The 23,050-nt window shown below is 43.0% G+C and overlaps 1 protein-coding gene across 1 annotated transcript in view; it reads right to left on the reverse strand.

Moving 5' to 3' along the window:
• LOC110486103 (endoplasmic reticulum transmembrane helix translocase) overlaps positions 1–23,050 on the reverse strand; it is a 44,274-nt gene that overhangs the window by 1,393 nt on the left and 19,831 nt on the right. Inside the window, exons 13-24 of the mRNA XM_021557455.3 lie at positions 22,754–22,929; positions 17,682–17,792; positions 6,948–7,073; positions 6,673–6,781; positions 5,996–6,189; positions 5,172–5,268; positions 4,759–4,919; positions 4,562–4,676; positions 4,193–4,389; positions 1,774–1,916; positions 1,455–1,566; positions 1,091–1,234 (exon numbers count right to left, since the gene is read on the reverse strand). Of these exons, the coding sequence (XP_021413130.3) occupies positions 1,091–1,234; positions 1,455–1,566; positions 1,774–1,916; positions 4,193–4,389; positions 4,562–4,676; positions 4,759–4,919; positions 5,172–5,268; positions 5,996–6,189; positions 6,673–6,781; positions 6,948–7,073; positions 17,682–17,792; positions 22,754–22,929 (1,685 nt within the window). The remainder of the gene's footprint in view (positions 1–1,090; positions 1,235–1,454; positions 1,567–1,773; positions 1,917–4,192; positions 4,390–4,561; positions 4,677–4,758; positions 4,920–5,171; positions 5,269–5,995; positions 6,190–6,672; positions 6,782–6,947; positions 7,074–17,681; positions 17,793–22,753; positions 22,930–23,050) is intronic.

A 23,050-nucleotide genomic window follows, 5' to 3' on the forward strand; every position in this document is an offset into this window, starting at 1 on the left:
ATAATAATAATTTATACATCCTTTTGCGCCGGTTTCCGACACAGATTAAGTCTAGTCCTAGACTAAAAAGCAGTTAAATGGAGAACTTACATTAACTCAGTTACTTCATTATAAAAAGGATCATACAAGCTTATAACAAGTTATAAAGCAATCACACAAAATGTGTGTGAAAGTACAGTGTTGGATCCTAATTTGACCCGTTTCATTGCAGAAGGAAAATAATCAAGTGTTTGATTATGTTTGAATGTTTGAAGAAATATTTAGAATCACCGCCAGGGGGCAGCTGGAAGCGGTGTTTATGTACAATGCAATAGAGTACCTACAGTGTACCTTAGCCTGCAGGTCCACTGTGTGCCAGTTCAAGTAGCCTATGCAGGCTCTATGCAGGCTACAGCGCATCTCGTGTGAATTCTTATGTGGATTATAAAACATTTACATATTTGTAGGGGGTATATGTATTTTTCATTAGGGAAAATCCTTTTTTTTATCAATTGTTTTAATATATGTTCAAGGCAAGCAATAGGCAAAATCAATTATTGGTGGCCTCAGTGCCTGTGTGGTCCAGCGTCTACAGCCGCTGACCCCGGGACATATATGCCTGTGTCGGCATTGGTTCAAATCCATCCCACTGCCTCTTCAATAAAAGCAAAACAATTACGAAAGTAGTGGGATTGCCCCACTCTTTAAAAAATACCTTTAAGAAATAATAAATCGGACAAATAACAATTAGATTGTGAGCGCACATCCAACATAAAACATAATTATAAATAATACAAGGTATGCTAAATTGATTAATAGAAAATGCACAGACCTAGCAAGTAACAATAGACTGTGAAACAAACAGTAGCCTATTATCGGTTTTCACACCTTTCATTATGTGACAATAGATAGGCTAATGGTTAGCCTACAGAATATGAACAAATATAGCCCCACTGGTCTGAAAAACTCGACTGCTCCCGCAAGGAGAAAGAAAACTGCTGCTTTTCAGAAACATAACTACTATAAATCACGAAGCTCATTTGAATTTCCTAATGAGCAGGACATTTATGTGATCAAATTAAGATCCAATATCTGTATAATATATGCTGACCTCTGTTGGTATATCTACAAGAGAAAACTGCTCGTTGAATTCAGGCGAGGATCCTGAGAGAAGGCCCACGATTGCCAGACCTGAAAGGGCGATACTCCATAGCAGCGGTCTGTTCTCACTCAGAGACTCCATGAAAGGATGGCCCTAGAAAAACACATAGTATTAGTGGAATACATGTGTTATTCAATGATGGCTAGGATAAGTACTGCATAAAATGGGGCACATTTTTTATTAGGTATCGCTTAATGAAGCCTTCATAAGCCCTACATAGAAGCCTCAAAAATATTTTATATGCAAAGAAAGGCCTTATAAGGGATCATGAAGGCTACATTAAACCTAAGACACGGAGGAGGAAGAGCAGTACCTTGTAGTTAATGGCAAAGGTAGCCATCTGCATGGCCATAGACATTATGTACACTGTGCTGTTGATGAGATTGGGCTCAAACTCTTTGTACAGGTCCGCAAACCGCTCCGCCCTAAAAGATAAAGGACAACAGACAGAGGATTATGAGAGGGGATACTTGGACAGGTTGGAAACAAGACAATGTCAATAACTGTAAGGTGAACATGTCCAGTTAGTACAATGTGGGTGCAAATACAGTGTCAACAAGTCTGTAGGTATCTATAGTGTGTGTGTGTGATAGAGAATGTGTGTTTGCATGTGTGTATGCATGTATGTGTACCTTGGAGGACTTCTGCTCTGCGCTCCTTTGTACAGGTATACCAGACTACAGAAGTGAACAGCAAACTGCAGCAGTACTGTCAGAACAGTGTACAGGTTGAAGATGTTAGGTAAGGGCCGCTCTTTAGACAGAGTCTTCAGGGGCTGGACGGGACAAGAGAAAATAGGATGAAAACTTAAAAGGGCGCTTTCACATCTCCCCTGTATGATCCATTTCCTGGAGCGTTTGGTGCCCTGAGCCGCACTATAAAGCACGTGTGAAACACAAATTAATCCTGGCTAAAACAAATCCTGGACCTGCGTTTGTAGCGGGTCCAAGATGCAGGACCAGAGTATCAGGAGTCGCATGGAAATTTTTGCCCGTTGTAAACAAGCTAGCTCGCTAACATAATGTAGAATGTGCGTCTTGCTAATCGCACCCTGAAATGGGTATTTTCAGATCTTGTGAAAGCAAAAGTTATTTTGTAGAATTCTCACACTCTCCAGGAAAACGGACCAGGGCACCAAATTTAATGTGAAAACCCCCTAAGTTGAATTAAAGGCTTAACTTGAAACTACACCTGTTAGCACTAGGGCTACATAATAATACAGTGGGGCAAAAAAGTATTTAGTCAGCCACCAATTGGGCAAGTTCTCCCACTTAAAAAGATGAGGCCTGTAATTTTCATTATAGGTACACTTCAACTATGACAGACAAAATTAGAAGAAAAAAAATCCAGAAAATCACATTGTAGGATTTTTTATGAATTTATTTACAATAAAAATAAGTATTTGGTCACCTACAAACAACCAAGAGTTCTGGCTCTCACAGACCTGTTACTTCTTCTTTAAGAGGCTCCTCTGTCCTCCACTCGTATTAATGGCACCTGTTTGAACTTGTTATCAGTATAAAAGACACCTGTCCACAACCTCAAACAGTCACACTCCAAACCCCACAATGGCCAAGACCAAAGAGTTGTCAAAGGACACCAGAAACAAAATTGTAGACCTGCACCAGGCTGGGAAGACTGAATCTGCAATAGGTAAGCAGCTTGGTTTGAAGAAATCAACTGTGGGTGCAAATAGTAGGAAATGGAAGACATACAAGACCACTGATCATCTCCCTCAATCTGGGGCTCCACGCAAGATCTCACCCCGTGGGGTCAAAATGATCACGAGAATGGTGAGCAAAAATCCCAGAACCACACAGGGGGACCTAGTGAATGACCTACAGAGAGCTGGGACCAAAGTAACAAAGCCTACCATCAGTAACACACTACGCTGCCAGGGACTCAAATCCTGCAGTGCCAGACGTGTCCCCCTGCTTAAGCCAGTACATGTCCAGGCCCAGCTGAAGTTTGTTAGAGAGCATTTGGATGATCTAGAAGAAGATTGGGAGAATGTCATATGGTCAGATGAAACCAAAATATAACTTTTTGGTAAAAACTCAACTCGTCGTGTTTGGAGGACAAAGATTGCTGAGTTGCATCCAAAGAACACCATACCTACTGTGAAGCATGGGGGTGGAAACATCATGCATTGGGGCTGTTTTTCTGCAAAGGGACCAGGACAACTGATCCGTGTAAAGGAAAGAATGAATTGGGCCATGTATTCGTGAGATTTTGAGTGAAAACCTCCTTCCATCAGCAAGGGCATTGAAGATGAAACGTGGCTGGGTCTTTCAGCATGACAATGATCCCAAACACACCGCCCGGGCAACGAAGGAGTGGCTTCGTAAGAAGCATTTCAAGGTCCTGGAGTGGCCTAGCCAGTCTCCAGATCTCAACCCCATAGAAAATCTTTGGAGGGAGTTGAAAGTCCGTGTTGCCCAGACATCACTGCTCTAGAGGAGATCTGCATGGAGGAATGGGCCAAAATACCAGCAACAGTGTGTGAAAACGTTGTGAAGACTTACAGAAAATGTTTGACCTCTGTCATTGCCAACAAAGGGTATATAACAAAGTATTGAGATAAACTTTTGTTATTGACCAAATACTTATTTTCCACCATAATTTGCAAATAAATTCATAAAAAATCCTACAATGTGATTTCCTGGAATTTTTTTCTCCTTTTGTCTGTCATAGTTGAAGTGTACCTATGATGAAAATTACAGGCCTCTCTCATCTTTAAGTGGGAGAACTTGCACTATTGGTGGCTGACTAAATACTTTTTTGCCCCACAGTATGGTTTCCTACCAATCACAACTTCAGTACATGCATTACATGGATGTCACAGGTTCTTTCGCAATACTATTTCCTCGATTCCTTATGTCCTTTCCTCCTAAAAAATGTCTGTCGGGAACTGATGAAAGGACTCAAGGAAAACAAACGCTTCCCTCTGACGTTTTGAGGAGGCAGGGAGGAGAGGACAAAAGGAACTGAAGGAGGAAAAACTATCAAGAGAAAGCACTACAGTGTTTTTCCCGCCATGTGACCTTTCACCTTTGACCTGGATATGAAGAGAAAGCAGCCAGCCAATAGCAGGCCCTGTAGGGTGGCCTGGAAGTCACTGAACTTGACCCCCTCCAGGTAGAGGACAGACTGGCTGTAGGCCAGCACCAGGGCGTTCAGCGCCAGGATCTTAAACATCTGTAGTGTGGTCACCAGCGTACAGCGGCCCTGCTTTATCACGTGGCAGACTAGGCAGGAGGAGATGACAAAGAGGGAGACAGTGTGTGAGGGAGAGAGACAGTGAGTGAGTGAGTGAGTGAGTGTTAATTTGTGTTTGTATACAGTGTGGGTGTAAACAAAAACACACATTTTATAAAAAAAATAAAATGTGTATTGATTATGTGTATGTATGTTCCTCACTGCACTGTATGGAGGATAATTTGGAGGTGAAGGGGGCAGCAATGGAGGCATCTCCCAGTTTCACTACTTGTATCTGATCTTCTTCCAGCTCCCTTAAGACTTGACTAATCCTCTCCTACAACAGAATTAACACCAAATGGTTTACAACACGCACAATCACCTCTCCCTCCCTCCCTCCCCCAACACACACACACCACCTTCTGTGCGGCTAGCTGCTCCTCTCTCTGGGCCATGACCCTTTGCCTGGCTGCCCTGGAGGTCAGTTTGACCCCTGAGTCGGCTGCTGGGGTCTCCTTCTCTCTGCCCCTCTTCCTCCTCTCAGGCATACGCTCTGGAGCGTTGGCCAACAGAGCCACACCTGTCGGGGGGAAAGGGTGAGGGAAGGAGAGAGGGTAGGGGGAGGGAGGGAGAGGGAGGGAGGGGAGAGAGAGAGAGAGAGAATGGTCACAAAATGACTCACATATAGCGACATTGTTTTTGATAAGAGGATGGTATAAATTTTCCTACTGAGACAATAAATGTTGAATTGAAGATATCATGGTCTAAGACAGGTGTGTCCGTTAACGCTGTGCACAATATTCAGCAACTTTGACATGTCGAGTGACCTCACCGATATGAGAGTGTTTGAGTGCTCCGACGTCATTGGTCCCGTCTCCGCACATTAATGTTGTATAGCCCAATCCTTTAAGACTAGTGATTACAAACTCCTGCAACACAATAAGAATACACACAGTTAGCACAAAACTAGCCTCAAAATGTACCGCCAGTTCTTGAGTGTGTTGGTTGTACACCGAGTGTACAAAACTCGAAAAACACTTTCCTAATATTGAGTTGCACCCCCCCATTCTTGATACACACAGGAAACTGCTGAGCATGAAAAACCACAAACCAGTGCGTCTGGCACCTACTAACATACCCCGTTCAAAGGCACTTAAATATTGTGTCATGCCCGTTCACCCTCTGAATGGCACACATACACAATCCATGTCTCAATTGTCTAAAAAATAAATAAAAAAAAAATAAAAAAAAATCTTATTTAGCCTGTCTCCTCCCCTTCATCTACACTCCCCAATAAGGGATCATAGCTTTCAGCTGGATTCACCTGGAAAAGAGCCTGTGTTCATAATGTTTTGTACACTCAAGAATATATGTAGTCTATCTTTTATAATCTAATAAATTCATTACATCAACAAAAATGGAGTAAAATAAGAACAATTGGAATTGAAGGGTAATCAAATCGAACAAAGCTTTATTGACACAAAAATAGAATTCAGTGGTAGTGTCCAAAATGTAAGCCTATTTAATCCCTATACTGTATAGTGCATTACTTTTGACTAGAGCCCTATGGGCCCTGGTCAAAAGTAGTGCACTAGAAAAATAGTAGGGTGCCATTTCTGACTTAGCTAACGTCTACATGGAGGCAAGAAGACTGACCTTCTGTTTAGGGCTGACCCGTGCGAACACCCGGACATGTGGCAGGAGGGCGTGGAGCAACCGGGTGTCACTGGTCAGTCTGGTTAGCCCCTCCCCCGTCACACACAGATCATACTGATGAACCAACGAGGGGACGGATGGCGGGGGAAGCGGAACACACACACTGCCGTCTATAGACTCCCACTGCCATTCACCTGGAAGGAACAACGGCACAAGTTACCATATTATAGTGCATTCTTAAAAAAGCGACACACTACACCTGGGTTAAAAACATACATATTATGTCAAATAGTCTCAAGTACTTAAGGTGCGCTTGATTTGGTTTGCATATTATTTCATTGCACTGGGGCGAAGTAGATCAAGTGCAGCTCAAGTATAATATATATGCATTTGACCCAGGTCTACAACACATGCACTGTGCACTATAGATCCCTTCATTACAACAATCACATGGTTATATCATCAGTGCATTAGTCTGTAGATTAGTCTAGTACAGAGCCCTCCAACCATGTTCGGAGAGCTACCATCCTGTCTGTTTTCTGTGCTACCCCAGTTGTAACTAACCTGATTCAGCTTATCAACCAGCTATTAGAATCAGGTGCACTAGATTAGGGTTGGAGTGAAAACCGACAGGACAGTTTTCAGATCAAGCATAAATTGGCTCTTAGTGTGCATACCCTGGTTGGGTCTGGCCTGCAGTACAAGTGTGTGTTCCTTCTGGATGAAGTGGAGCTCTCTGGCCACATGGCACGCTGTTAGAGGGTTGTCGCCTGTTATCATCACCACCTGAGGGAGAGACAGAGGAGAGGAGGGTTATGTGTATGTGTAGTTTGTGTGTGTGTGCGTGTGACTGAGTGACTGCGTGCATGGATGTGCCTGATATTATTGTAATAATTGTAATCTGTATCATTGTGTGTGAGCGTGCGTGTGTATTTTGAGACAGCCTGCTCACATGATGCGATGCCTCCTGGATCTCTTTAATGACAGTCTTGCTGTCGGTCTTCAGGGGACACGAGACGACCATGAAGCCGGCAAACTGCAGGTCACACTCCAGAGCATCACGAGTCACCTCCCGCACCTGTACATACAGCCACAAAGCAAAGCAAGTCACACAAACAACCAACCACTTCTGTAAAAGAGAGACACCCTCAACTAACCGCTTGGCTGAGGTTTACGAAAGCCTTGTAGCTAACGTGGTACTTTATTTATCTCGAAGACCCAGAACTACCCCACCCCCTCTTTTGGCTGAGCAGCTGGGTTGTTGAGAGTATTGAAATAGCGTGCCATGTTAACTATGAGGCTTTCGGGAAACTCATCCCCTCACACAGAGCAGGGCAGGACCGATAGGTGAGTTAAACAGGACAAGTAGGTTAGTTAGACAGGACAAGTAGGTGAGATAGGTGAGTTAGAGGGGACAGGGCAAGACCGGTGAGTTAGACAGGACAGGGCAGTTAATTAGGTACACCCATCTAGTACCGAGTCAGACCCCCCCTTCGCCTCCAGATCAGCCCAAATTCTTCGGGGAATGGAAATGTTGATCAATTAGTATCAAGGGCCCTAACGTGTGCCAGGAAAAAATTCCGCACACCATTACACCATGCCACCAGCCTGTACCGTTGACACTAGGCAGAATGGGGCCATAGATTCATGCTGCTTACACCAAATCCTGACTCTGTCAAAAGAACGGCTGGAAGCCAGAGATTTCTTTGGAGAGACACTGAAAAGATCTTCTTTTGCAAGAAAACGGTGAAGGAGCTGAAGCAAGAAAGAACTTTGGCTAAGAGTGCTTTTACCAAGCAAGCAAACTTCCTTAGCAGAGGTGCAAAACACATGACTAAGAGCGAACTGCGAGAGGAGTTCAAGAAGCTCACGTCGGAGGCAAGGAAGGTCAGTGAGACAAATTATGAATACAGGGCTGGACTTCTGGCAGACATTGAAGCTGAAACCGATGAGGGTGAAGAAGCTGACCTGAGCAAGCAGCAGCAGACTGAACTTGAGAAGACATTCCAAGAATGCGAAGTACGATTGGATGAGGTCAGGGGGATGATCCAGTCCAACCTATGGCCTAGATACGGGGAGGACGAGGTGAAGTCTGCAATCAAAGAAGCTGAGACCGCCTGTGATGGAGTTGCTCGAATACCTGTTATTACTGTAAATAGAGATGGCTTCGAGCTACGGTGGGATGGTGCGAAGGCACAAGTCCAAGATGCAATCACAAGCCTAGCAGAGTGGGAGATGTGGATTCCAGTAGCAGAAAAAGAATGGCTGGAGGCCAGAGTAAAAGATCTGAAAGCATTCAGAAACAACCCTGAAGAAAGGAGGGCAGGATTTCTCAAAGCGCCAGCTCCACAGCCAACATTGAGAATAAAACCAACCTGTTTACCCAGGTTCAGTGGGTATAAAAGGAATTTCCATCGATGGAGGAGAGACTGGGAGAGTCTACAGAACCAGGGGGAACCAACAGGCTCAGTCGAAGTAAAGAAGATCCAACTCCTTGACAGTATAGATGAGATAATGTGCAGAGACCTCCGTTTGTCTATTTACAATACTGCTGAGGACATGTTCAGGGTGCTTGAGAACAGGTATGAAAACAAGTCTACAATTGCCTTGGAGATAATTGAGGATCTGGAGAAAAATCCTGCTTTAAGAGTAAATCAGTCAAGGAAAGTTATCGACATGATCCAAACTATAGAGAAGGCACTGGATGATCTCACAGAGCTTGGAGGCACAGGAGCCATCAACAACCCTCTAGTGATCAAATCCATAGAAAGCAAGTTACCTGACAACATCAAGCGAGATTGGCTTGTCTTCATGGTTAACCCGAGGAATAATGTCACGCCGGACAATCACTTTGAGAACCTTCTTAAATTCCTGAAAACACAGGAGGAAATTCTTGAAAAATTAGAGCAGCTGGGAGTGAGTGAAAAGCCAGAAAAGAAATATGCTTGTGTGGAAAGAAAATATGCGTCCACACGTTCCACAAGGAAAGGCGGCTGTGTTGTCTGTGGAGATGAAAAGCATAGAGAAAAGATCTTATTTTGCAAGCGTTTCAAAGAACTGAAGCCTGTGGAAAAGTTGGATGCTGTAGAAAAGATGGGGGCCTGCAAGAGGTGCTTGGTCTGTCATGGAGAAGATGATGAATGCAAGACACTTACCTGTGCAAGAAAAGAGACTGTAAGAAAGACCATCATTTCTTTCTTTGTCTGAAGGGAGATTTCAAGAGGAGTGACTCAGACAGAAGACAATCCAATGTGAGAAGGTATACACGTACAGAGGAGCAGGAGGAATTTGTATCTAAGCTCTCCCCAGAGATGACAGAGAAATTCAAGAAAGCATTCACCAACATCACTGCGAAAACAAACTGTGTCGAAAAGAATCAGCTGGGAGTGACTGAGTCAAGTGCAGTAGAAGAATTGGCAGTTATTCTAATGCTGCTCAAGGTAACTAACAATGCAGGACAAAAAAAATTGGAACCCTGATCGACGTGGCATCGGACACAAACTACATCACTCACAGAGCTGCCAGAAGATTAAATCTTCGAAATGAAAACATCACTTTAGTCGTTCATGGAGTCGGAGGAATGGCCATGAAGATTAGAACCAGAAGATATCTCCTCAGAGTGAGGGTCAAAACGCCCATAGGCATGGAAAGAGCTCATGAGCTTATGTGCTATGGTTTGAATGAAATTGCCAACATCCACAGAGTCATCAAACCTGAGCAACTCAAGAAGTTCTTCCCAGAAGTCAATCTAGGAGATCTGAGTAGACCGGAGAGTATTGAGCTACTGATAAGCCACCGCGAAGGAAGACTTGCTCCGCAAAGAGTGAAGGTGATTGGAGACCTTGTCTTGTGGGAAGGCCCGCTAGGAAAGACTGTTGGTGGAGCACATCCAGATCTGTTTGAAGAAGTGGATATAGCCGCACACAGGTCTGAAACACACTTTGCTCGATCCATGAGAGCAACCGCTGTCAAGTATCAATAGATAGCTAAGCTGCTCACAGCTGAAACCAAAGGCACAGTTGCTCGCAGAGAGTTCTTGCATTGGTGGAAATGGGACAGCATTGGAGCAGCTTGCGACCCAAAGTGTGGAGGATGCCGGTGCGGCAACTGTCAACCAGGAGGCAAGGAAATGACTCTGAGTGAGGAAAGAGAGCTGGAGATCATAAGGAAAGGCCTCAACTACATCAAAGCAGATGCTCACAGCGATGAACCCCACTGGGACACAAAATACCCCAGGATTCAAGATCCAAGTTCCCTTCCTGACAACAGGAGTGGGGTGGAAGCCACCTTCTTGAGAACAGAAAAGCAACTCAAAAAAGAGCCAGCGTGGAGAATAGCATACACAGCTCAAGTCCATGAAGTGGTGGAGAGAAGAGCAGCAAAGAAACTCACCAAAGAGCTCATTGCCAGCTGGAAGGGGCCAGTATGGTATGTCAGCCACTTGGTGGCGCCAAACCCGCACTCTGTCACAACAACTGTGCGACTGGTATGGAACAGCAGCCAGAAGGTTAGAGGGGTCAGCATGAATGACCTTCTGCTGAAAGGGCCTGATGTCCTCAATCCCATCCGAGCAGTACTACTCAGGTTCAGGAGAGGCGTCCATGCTGCCCTCGGCAACATTAAGAAAATGTACAATTCTGTGTGGTTGGAAGACCTGGAGATGCACCGCCACAGATTTCTATGGAGAGACACTGAGGAGGAAGAGATTGAAGAGTATGCGATCACCAGAGTCAACATTGGCGATCGACCAGCAGGGTGCATTGCGCAATTGGCTATGAGAGAGACAGCCAAATTGCCCATGTTTGCTCACCTGGAGGAGGAACGTAGGATCCTTGAAGAGGATACCTATGTCGATGACATCCTGACTCCCCATAATGACTTGTAAAAGCTGGACCAGAACACCAAAAGGGTTGAAGAGATCCTGAAGGCAAGCGGCTTCTTCCTCAAGCCCTGGGTCCGGTCAGATCAAAGTGGGAGGCAGGAGATCGTACCAGCAGAACAAGGAGCGCAGTCAAGCACAGCACTCATTCTCCCAAACCAAATGAGGGAAGGAGACAATAAAGCCCTTGGAGTTGGATACCATGTTGAGGAAGATAAACTGTACCTCATGACTTCAATCAATTTCTCAAAGAGGAAAAAGAAAATGAGAGTCGGCCAAAATCTCCTTGATGAAGAGGCTAGAGGGAAAACTCCAAACCCACTGACTAGAAGAGAACTGCTGAGCGAGGTAACTAGCCTGTATGACCCAATAGGCCTCGCCACACCTGCCAAACAAAAGGGCGCCATTCTTGTCAGAAAGGCGTTTCAGGAAGCTTTGTCTGAAAATTTGAGGGAAGAAACCATCCAATTATTTGAGGAATACACATGTGTTGGCCAAATCACCTTTCACAGAAGCCTCACACCAGTCAACTGGATTGGAAAACCTTGGGGAAGTGACAAGAGCTATGGAGCCGTAGTGTACTTAAGATGGGAGACCCAGCAAGGCATCAAAGTCAGACTGGTTGAGCTCACACCAAAGCTCACACCATTGGACCAAAAGGGAGAACCAGTAAAAGCTGAAATCTGTGGTGCTGTCTATGCAGCACGACTTCGAAAGTACGTTGAAAAGCACAGTCGAATAGAAATTGAACAATGGCTCCATCTAATGGACAGTGTTAAGGGAATTTTTATCAATGATGACTAATTATGTATACATTTCAATCAGGGCTGACTAATCAGAATACTATTATGTTACTGTATGTGTACTAATGAGAATACTATTATGTTACTGTATATGTATGAATTATCTTTTTAATCTTAGTACTGAATATAATGTGTGCAAATATAATCAAGAATTAGAACAATGACTGTCTGTACCATGGTAGAAATGAATGAACTTATAGCCAAACTGGCTAGAAGGCTTATCTACACCAGCTGTCCTAAGCTTAGTCATACAGTGCCTTGCGAAAGTATTCGGCCCCCTTGAACTTTGTGACCTTTTGCCACATTTCAGGCTTCAAACATAAAGATAGAAAACTGTATTTTTTTGTGAAGAATTAACAACAAGTGGGACACAATCATGAAGTGGAACGACATTTAATGGATATTTCAAACTTTTTTAACAAATCAAAAACTGAAAAATTGGGCGTGCAAAATTATTCAGCCCCCTTAAGTTAATACTTTGTAGCACCACCTTTTGCTGCGATTACAGCTGTAAGTCGCTTGGGGTATGTCTCTATCAGTTTTGCACATCGAGAGACTGACATTTTTTCCCATTCCTCCTTGCAAAACAGCTCGAGCTCAGTGAGGTTGGATGGAGAGCATTTGTGAACAGCAGTTTTCAGTTCTTTCCACAGATTCTCGATTGGTTTCAGGTCTGGACTTTGACTTGGCCATTCTAACACCTGGATATGTTTATTTTTGAACCATTCCATTGTAGATTTTGCTTTATGTTTTGGATCATTGTCTTGTTGGAAGACAAATCTCCGTCCCAGTCTCAGGTCTTTTGCAGACTCCATCAGGTTTTCTTCCAGAATGGTCCTGTATTTGGCTCCATCCATCTTCCCATCAATTTTAACCATCTTCCCTGTCCCTGCTGAAGAAAAGCAGGCCCAAACCATGATGCTGCCACCACCATGTTTGACAGTGGGGATGGTGTGTTCAGCTCTGTTGCTTTTACTCCAAACATAACGTTTGCATTGTTGCCAAAAAGTTCAATTTTGGTTTCATCTGACCAGAGCACCTTCTTCCACATGTTTGGTGTGTCTCCCAGGTGGCTTGTGGCAAACTTTAAACAACACTTTTTATGGATATCTTTAAGAAATGGCTTTCTTCTTGCCACTCTTCCATAAAGGCCAGATTTGTGCAATATACGACTGATTGTTGTCCTATGGACAGAGTCTCCCACCTCAGCTGTAGATCTCTGCAGTTCATCCAGAGTGATCATGGGCCTCTTGGCTGCATCTCTGATCAGTTTTCTCCTTGTATGAGCTGAAAGTTTAGAGGGACGGCCAGGTCTTGGTAGATTTGCAGTGGTCTGATATTCCTTCCATTTCAATATTATCGCTTGCACAGTGCTCCTTGGGATGTTTAAAGCTTGGGAAATATTTTTGTATCCAAATCAGGCTTTAAACTTCTTCACAACAGTATCTCGGACCTGCCTGGTGTGTTCCTTGTTCTTCATGATGCTCTCTGCGCTTTTAACGGACCTCTGAGACTATCACAGTGCAGGTGCATTTATACGGAGACTTGATTACACACAGGTGGATTGTATTTATCATCATTAGTCATTTAGGTCAACATTGGATCATTCAGAGATCCTCACTGAACTTCTGGAGAGAGTTTGCTGCACTGAAAGTAAAGGGGCTGAATAATTTTGCACGCCCAATTTTTCAGTTTTTGATTTGTTAAAAAAGTTTGAAATATCCAATAAATGTCGTTCCACTTCATGATTGTGTCCCACTTGTTGTTGATTCTTCACAAAAAAATACAGTTTTATATCTTTATGTTTGAAGCCTGAAATGTGGCACAAGGTCGCAAAGTTCAAGGGGGCCGAATACTTTCGCAAGGCACTGTATATCAACTTAATAGGGGGAGACGATGTGAGAACCATACAGCCTTTGTACTAGAACGGAGATGGCACGGGTTGGTACTGAAACTAATGACGTCATTTTAAGTTTATAACCTGTGGTAAAATGTGTAAGGAGCAGTACTCTCGTGAATAAAGGCTGCTGTTTGACTTTAAGACTGGGCTCTGTCCATTTTTATACTAATAAGGGTCATACATATCCTTATGAATTGACAGAGTGTTTGATTTTAATTGGGTATTAAAACAGAGGAATGTAATTCCTGCAACAACAGTCAAACTGTGTTGGGAGCAATCCAGAGAGACAGTTATGGATATCAAAATTTATTTGCGAATAGAGTTGGAGAGATCCAGAAATCCACATCCGTAGAAGACTGCCTCTTATTTTTAGTTGATAGAAGTGGTCATCTGGGTGGTCATCTGCAGCAACAGCCCATCCGTGACAAGGATTAACGAGTTGTGCGTCCTGAGATGCCGTTCTACACACCACTGTTGCACTGCGCCGTTATTTGCCTGTTTGTGGCCCGCCTGATAGTTTGCAAGATAATTGCGATTCTCCTTCAACCACTCTCATGATCGAGCTCGTTTCGACCACAGGACTACCGCTAATTGGATGTTTTTTGTTTGTCGCACCATTCTCGGTAAACCATATACACTGTCGTGCATGAAAAGGCCAGGAGGGCGGTCGTGACTGAGATAATGGATCCGGCGCACTTGGCACCGCCGATCAGACCACGCTTAAAGTCGTTTAGGTCACTCGTTTTGCCCATTCCAACGTTCAATCAAACAGTAACTAAACACCTCGAAGCCCGTCTCCCTGCTTTATATAACAATCTATTTTCGTGAACAGGGTGGTGTACCTAATAAACGTTTATTTTATGAAAAAAATATTACTAACAACAACAACAAAATGTAACAATTTTTGACGAAGGGATCCGTGGAATAAGTATGGAGAGTGCAATACAATACAATGTAATATTATTCATCTACAATTTGTTCTTAAACATGGGCAACATGGGCCTGAGAGGCTAACAGGGATATTGGTATCCTCAGTACTCCACCAATTATCCATTTCTCACTCAATACTTATTTTATTCCCCCAAATGTATTTTTACACAAGTGCACTGTCATTTAATCCTTAAAATTGCTACGTTTTCCTCTCTGCCCCATGGAAAAATATGTAGCGTTGCAGGATATTAGCTTTAAAGCTGCAACAACAACAATTATCTCTGCCACATGACAAAATGTGTAGAATTGCAGGAAATGTACTTGAAAACGAAAGTTTTCTCTCCGATGCTAAGAGGCAGGTCTTTCAGGGCCCAAGATTTGGTTCGTCCAGCCAAGTAATACTGAAGTCATAGTAAAACTCATTGTATGCATTTTTTTATCTCACGTGAGTTGTGTTCTGATTATTTTTATTATTTTTATTTCACCTTTATTTAACCAGGTAGGCTAGTTGAGAACAAGTTCTCATTTGCAACTGCGATCTGGCCAAGATAAAGCATAGCAGTGTGAACAGACAACACAGAGTTACACATGGAGTAAACAATTAACAAGTCAATAACACAGTAGAAAAAAAAGAGAGTCTATATACATTGTGTGCAAAAGGCATGAGGAGGTAGGCGAATAATTACAATTTTGCAGATTAACACTGGAGTGATAAATGATCAGATGGTCATGTACAGGTAGAGATATTGGTGTGCAAAAGAGAAGAAAAGTAAATAAATAAAAACAGTATGGGGATGAGGTAGGTAAATTGGGTGGGCTATTTACCGATAGACTGTGTACAGCTGCAGCGATCGGTTAGCTGCTCAGATAGCAGATGTTTGAAATTGGTGAGGGAGATAAAAGTCTCCAACTTCAGCGATTTTTGTAATTCGTTCCAGTCACAGGTAGCAGAGAACTGTAACGAAAGGCGGCCAAATGAGGTGTTGGCTTTAGGGATGAGCAGTGAGATACACCTGCTGGAGCGCATGCTACGGATGGGTGTTGCCATCGTGACCAGTGAACTGAGATAAGGCAGAGCTTTACCTAGCATGGACTTGTAGATGACCTGGAGCCAGTGGGTCTGGCAACGAATATGTAGCGAGGGCCAGCCGACTAGAGCATACAGGTTGCAGTGGTGGGTGGTATAAGGTGCTTTAGTAACAAAACAGATGGCACTGTGATAAACTGCATCCAGTTTGCTGAGTAGAGTGTTGGAAGCTATTTTGTAGATGACATCGCCGAAGTCGAGGATCGGTAGGATAGTCAGTTTTACTAGGGTATGTTTGGCGGCGTGAGTGAAGGAGGCTTTGTTGCGGAATAGAAAGCCGACTCTAGATTTGATTTTAGATTGGAGATGTTTGATATGAGTCTGGAAGGAGAGTTTACAGTCTAGCCAGACACCTAGGTACTTATAGATGTCCACATATTCTAGGTCGGAACCATCCAAGGTGGTGATGCTAGTCGGGCGTGCGGGTGCAGGCAGAGAACGGTTGAAAAGCATGCATTTGGTTTTACTAGCGTTTAAGAGCAGTTGGAGGCCACGGAAGGAGTGTTGTATGGCGTTGACGCTCGTTTGGAGGTTAGATAGCACAGTGTCCAAGGACGGGCCAGAAGTATACAGAATGGTGTCGTCTGCGTAGAGGTGGATCAGGGAATTGCCAGCAGCAAGAGCAACATCATTGATATATACAGAGAAAAGAGTCGGCCCGAGAATTTAACCCTGTGGCACCCCCATAGACACTGCCAGAGGACCGGACAGCATGCCCTCCGATTTGACACACTGAACTCTGTCTGCAAAGTAGTTGGTGAACCAGGCAAGGCAGTCATCAGAAAAACCGAGGCTACTGAGTCTGCCGATAAGAATATGGTGATTGACAGAGTCGAAAGCCTTGGCAAGGTCGATGAAGACGGCTGCACAGTCCTGTCTTTTATCGATGGCGGTTATGATATCGTTTAGTACCTTGAGCGTGGCTGAGGTGCACCCGTGACCGGCTCGGAAACCAGATTGCACAGCGGAGAAGGTACGGTGGGATTCGAGATGGTCAGCGACCCGTTTGTTGACTTGGCTTTCGAAGACCTTAGATAGGCAGGGCAGGATGGATATAGCTCTGTAACAGTTCGGGTCCAGGGTGTCTCCCCCTTTGAAGAGGGGGATGACTGCAGCAGCATTCCAATCCTTTGGGATCTCAGACGATATGAAAGAGAGGTTGAACAGGCTGGGAATAGGGGTTGCGACAATGGCGGCGGATAGTTTCAGAAATAGAGGGTCCAGATTGTCAAGCCCAGCTGATTTGTACGGGTCCAGGTTCTTTCAGAACATCTGCTATCTGGATTTGGGTAAAGGAGGGGGGGGGGGCGGAGCTGTTGGCCGAGGTTGGAGTAGCCAGGAGGAAGGCATGGCCAGCCGTTGAGAAATGCTTGTTGAAGTTTTCGATAATCATGGATTTATCGGTGGTGACCGTGTTACCTAGCCTCAGTGCAGTGGGCAGCTGGGAGGAGGTGCTCTTGTTCTCCATGGACTTCACAGTGTCCCAGAACTTTTTGGAGTTAGAGCTACAGGATGCAAATTTCTGCCTGAAGAAGCTGGCCTTTGCTTTCCTGACTGACTGCGTGTAATGGTTCCTGACTTCCCTGAACAGTTGCATATTGAGGGGACTATTCGATGCTATTGCAGTCCGCCACAGGATGTTTTTGTGCTGGTCGAGGGCAGTCAGGTCTGGAGTGAACCAAGGGCTATATCTGTTCTTAGTTCTGCATTTTTTGAACGGAGCATGCTTATCTAAAATGGTGAGGAAGTTACTTTTAAAGAATGACCAGGCATCCTCAACTGACGGGATGAGGTCAATATCCTTCCAGGATACCCGGGCCAGGTCGATTAGAAAGGCCTGCTCACAGAAGTGTTTTAGGGAGCGTTTGACAGTGATGAGGGGTGGTCGTTTGACTGCGGATTCGTAGCGGATACAGGCAATGAGGCAGTGATCGCTTTGATCCTGGTTGAAGACAGCGGAGGTGTATGAGGGGGTCCCTGATGAATTTGCTATCACAAAAGGGGTCCCCAGCCGCAAAAAGTTTGAGAAACCCTGAGTTAGATAGGACAGGACAGGTAGGTGAATTAAACAGGACAGGTAGAGTTACCTGTTGGTGGCTGAGGTGTCCGATCTCTCTGTATCCCAAGGCCAGAACCCTGGCCCCTTCTCGGGACATCTCACTGTGCACCTGATCATAGCTGGCTGGGCACTCTGAGAACTATAGAAACAAACAGATAGAATAATGATAATGACACAAAGAAAGTGTAATAAGCAGGTTGTAACTGCAGCAGTGACGTATCTACTCAACACTGAGATGATGTACTTGTATGTGAAGTGTAGTACAGTAGACATGTATTATATTGACCATAAAGATACAGTTGAAGTCAGGAAATGTACATACACTTAGGTTGGAGTCATTAAAACTCATTTTTTCAAACACTACACAAATTTCTTGTTAACAAACTATAGTTTTAGCAAGTCGGTTAGGACATCTACTGTGTGCATGACACAAGTAACTTTTCCCAACAATTGTTTACAGACAGATTATTTCACTGCATCACAATTCCAGTGGGTCAGAAGTTTACATACACTAAGTTGACTGTTCCTTTACACAGCTTGGAAAATTCCAGAAAATTATGTCATGGCTTTAGAAGCTTCTGATAGGCTACTTGACATAATTTGAGTCAACTGGAGGTGTATCTGTGGATGTATTTCAAGGCCTGCCTTCAAACTCAGTGCCTCTTTGCTTGACATCATGGGAAAATCAAAAGAAATCAGCCAAGACCACAGAAAAAAAATTGTAGACCTCCACAAGTCTGGTTCATCCTTGGGAGCAATTTCCAAATGCCTGTAGGTACCACGTTCATCTGTACAAACAAACGCAGCCATCATACCTCTCAGGAAGGAGACTCGTTCTGTCTCCTAGAGATGAACGTACTTTGGTGCGAAAAGTGCAAATCAATCGCAGAACAACAGCAAAGGACCTTGTGAAGATGCTGGAGGAAACAGGTACAAAAGTATCTATATCCACAGTAAAACGAGTCCTATATCAACATTGCCTGAAAGGCCGCTCAGCAAGGAAGAAGCCACTGTCCAAAACCGCCATAAAAAAGCCAGACTACGGTTTGCAACTGCACATGTGGACAAAGACCGTACTTTTTTGGAGAAATGTCCTCTGGCCTGATGAAACAAAAATGGAACTGTTTGCCCATAATGATCATCGTTATGTTTGGAGGAAAAATAAGGGAGGCATGCAAGACGAAGAACATCATCCCAACCGTGAAACACGTGTTGTGGGGATGCTTTGGTGCAGGAGGGACTGGTGCACTTCACAAAATAGAAAATAAGTTAAAGCTTGGTCCCAAATGGGTCTTCCAAATGGACAATGACTCCAAGCATACTTCCAAAGTAGAGGTCGACCGATTAATCGGAATGGACAATTAGGACCGATTTCAAGTTTTCATAACAATCGGAAATTTGTAAAAATGTACACACCTTTATTTAACTCGGCAAGTCAGTTAACTTTTTATGGCTGGGGGGCAGTATTGAGTAGTTTGGCTGAATTAAGGTGCCTAAAGTAAACGGCCTGCTCCTCAGTCTCAGTTTCTAATATATGCATTATTATTAGTATTGGATAGAAAACACTCTAAAGTTTCTAAAACTTTGAATGTTGTCTGTGAGTATAACAGAACTCATATAGCAGGCAAAATCCTGAGTTGAAATCAAAACAGGAAGTCAGAAATCTGAGCTTTGTATGTATTCAGAGTCCCCAATGAAATCGCCTTGAGATATGAATGATGTTGCACTGCCTAGGGGTTCCACTAGATGTCAACCATCAATAGAAATTAGCTATTTTCTGATCATGTTTATTCCTCGTGGTAGTCACTTGCGTTCCATTGCAGAATTAGCATTTGGATATGTATACCAAACGCGCTAACAAAAGAAGCTATTTGGACATAAATAACTGACATTTTCGAACAAAACAAACATTTATTGTGGACCTGGGATTCCTGGAGTGCTTTCTGATGTAGATCATCAAAGATAAGGGAATATTTATCATGTCATTTCTTGTTTATGTTGACGCCATCTTTGCAGCTGTGGTGTTTTTACTTCTGAGTGCCGTCTCAGATTGTTGCATGGGTTTCTTTTTCCATAAAGTTATTTTGAAATCTGACACAGCGGTTGCATTAAGGAGAGGTATACCTATAATTCCATGTGTATAACTTGTATTATCATCTACATTTATGATGAGTATTTCTGTTCAATGATGTGGCTATGCAAAATCACTGGATTTCTTTGTAACTAGTGAATCTAACGCGCCAACGTAAACTTAGATTTTCTGATATAAATTTGAACTTTATCAAACAAAACATGCATGTATTGTGTAACATAAAGTCCTATGAGTGTCATCTGATGAAGATTATCAAAGGTTAGTGATTAATTTTATCTCCATTTGTGCTTTTTCTCTCTCTCTTTGGCTGGTAAAATTGGCTGTGTATTTTAGTGAGTTGTTGGTGACCTAACATAATAGTTTGTGGTGCTTTCCCCGTAAATCCTATTTGAAATCGGACACTGTGGTGGGATTAACAACAAGACTACCTTGAAAACGATATAAAATACATGTATATTTGAGGAATTTTAATTATGAGATTTCTGTTCTTTTGAATATGGCGCCCTGTACTTTCACTGGATGTTGTTATATCGCTCCCGGTAAAGGGATCTCAGCCATAAGAAGTTAAGAACGCATTCTTATTTTCAATGACGTCCTAGGAACGGTGGGTTAACTGCCTTGTTCATGGGCAGAACTACAGATTTTTACCTTGTCAGCTCAGGGATTCAATCTTGCAACCTTACGGTTAACTTGTCCAACGCTCTAACCACCTGATTATATTGCACTCCACGAGGAGCCTGCCTGTTACGCGAATGCAGTAAAAAGCCAAGGTAAGTTGCTAGCTAGCATTAAACTTATCTTATAAAAAACAATCAATCAATCATAATCACTAGTTAACTACACATGGTTGATGATATTACTAGTTTATCCAGCGTGTCCTGCGTTGCATATAATCAATGTGGTGGCATTCGCGAAAAAGGACTGTGTGTGTACCTAACCATAAACATCAATGCTTTTCTTAAAATCAATAAACAAGTATATATTTTTATACTTGCAAAATTTAGTTAATATTGCCTGCTAACATGAATATATTTTAACTAGGAAAAATGGTGTCACTTCTCTTGCAACAGAGTCAGGGTATATGCAGTAGTTTGGGCCACCTAGCTCATTGCAAACTGTGTGAAGACTATTTCTTTCTAACAAAGACAGCCAACTTCGCCAAACGGGGGATGATTTAACAAAAGCGCATTTGCAAAAAAAAGCACAATCGTTGCAAGACTGTAACTAACCATAAACATCAATGGCTTTCTTGAAATCAAAACACAGAAGTATATATTTTTAAACCTGCATATTTAGCTAAAAGAAGTCCAGGTTAGCAGGCAATATTAACCAGGTGAAATTGTGTAAATTCTCTTGCGTTCATTGCACGCAGTCAGGGTATATGCAACAGTTTGGGGCGCCTGGCTCGTTGCGAACTAATTTGCCAGAATTTTACGTAATTATAACATTGCACAAGATTGTGCAATGTAACAGGAATATTTAGACTTATGGATGCCACCCGTTAGATAAAATACGGAACGGTTCCGTATTTCACTGAAAGAATAAAAGTATTGTTTTCGAGATGATAGTTTCCGGATTCCATCATATTAATGACCTAGGGCTCGTAGTTCTGTGTGTTATTATGTTATAATTAAGTCTATGATTTGATAGAGCAGTCTGACTGAGCGGTGGTAGGCACCAGCAGGCTCGTAAACATTCATTCAAACAGCACTTTCGTGCGTTTTGACAGCAGCTCTTCGCTGTGCTTCAAGCATTGCGCTGTTTATGCCTATCAACTCCCGAGATGAGGCTGGTGTAACCGATGTGAAATGGCTAGCTAGTTAGCGGGGTGTGCGCTCATAGCGTTTCAAACGTCACTCGCTCTGAGAGTTGGAGTAGTTGTTCCCCTTGCTCTGCATGGGTAACGCTGCTTTGAGGGTGGCTGTTGTCGATGTGTTCCTGGTTCGAGCCTAGGTAGGGGCGAGGAGAGGAACGGAAGCTATACTGTTACACTGGCAATACTAAAGTGCCTATAAGAACATCCAATAGTTAAAGGTTAATGAAATACAAATCGTATAGAGAGAAATAGTCCTACAATTCCTATAATAACTACAACCTAAAACTTCTTACCTGGGAATATTGAAGACTCAAAAAGGAACCACCAGCTTTCATATGTTCTCATGTTAGGAGCAAGGAATTTAAACGTTAGCTTTCTTACATGGCACATATTGCACTTTTACTTTCTTCTCCAACACTTTGATTTTGCATTATTTAAACCAAATTGAACATGTTTCATTATTTATTTGATTTGATTTAGATTTTATTGATATATTATATTAAGTTCAAATAAGTGTTCATTCAGTATTGCTGTAATTGTCATTATTACAAAAAATGTAAATTAAAAATAAAAATTGTCCGATTAATCGGTATTGGCTTTTTTGGTCCTCCAATAATTGGTGTTGAAAAATCATAATCGGTCGACCTATATTCCAAAGTTGTGGCAAAATGACTTAAGGACAACAAAGTCAAGGTATTAGAGTGGCCATCACAAAGCCCTGACCTAAATCCTATAGAACATTTGTGGGCAGAACTGAAAAAGCGTGTGTGAGCAAGAAGGCCTAAAAACCTGACTCAGTTACATCAGCTATGTCGGGAGGAATGGGCCAAAATTCTCCCAACTTATTGCGGGAAGCTTGTGGAAGGCTACCTGAAACGTTTGACCCAAGTTAAACAATTTAAAGGCAATGCTACCAAATACTAATTGAGTGAATGTAAACTTCTGACCCACTGGGAATGTGATAAAATAAATCATCCTCTCTATTATTATTCTTACATTTCACATTCTTAAAATAAAGTGGTGATCCTAACTGACCTAAAACAGGGAATTTTTACTAGGATTAAATGTCAAGAATTGTGAAAAACTGAGTTTAAATATATTTGGGTAAGGTGTATGTAAACTTCTGACTTCAACTGTATATTCAATTATACATTTAAAATGTTAGTATTCTATTTAAAACAATGATTTTTACCATGTCCCTGAGTGTCTCTGGAGCTCCTTTGACAGTGGAGACAAAGCAGAGGTCAGTGGAGCCCAGCTTCTCATAGGAGGCGAGGACGGACATCCTCTTCAAAGCACTGGCAAAGTGGAACCGCAGGTGGATCTTCAGGCCTGGGGTCTTTATACCGCGAGCAAACACCTTTTCATCTACACCACACAGAGAAAGAGGGACAGAAGGGTAGAGATGATGCAAACATATGGAGACACACACACACTCTCACTTCTGGTGTACAAAGAGGAGACAGAGCAGAAATCCTGAGGTACACAC

This window comes from Oncorhynchus mykiss, chromosome 13 (assembly GCF_057628025.1).
Source record: "Oncorhynchus mykiss isolate SJ-2025 chromosome 13, ASM5762802v1, whole genome shotgun sequence".
NCBI classification, from domain to species: domain Eukaryota; kingdom Metazoa; phylum Chordata; class Actinopteri; order Salmoniformes; family Salmonidae; genus Oncorhynchus; species Oncorhynchus mykiss.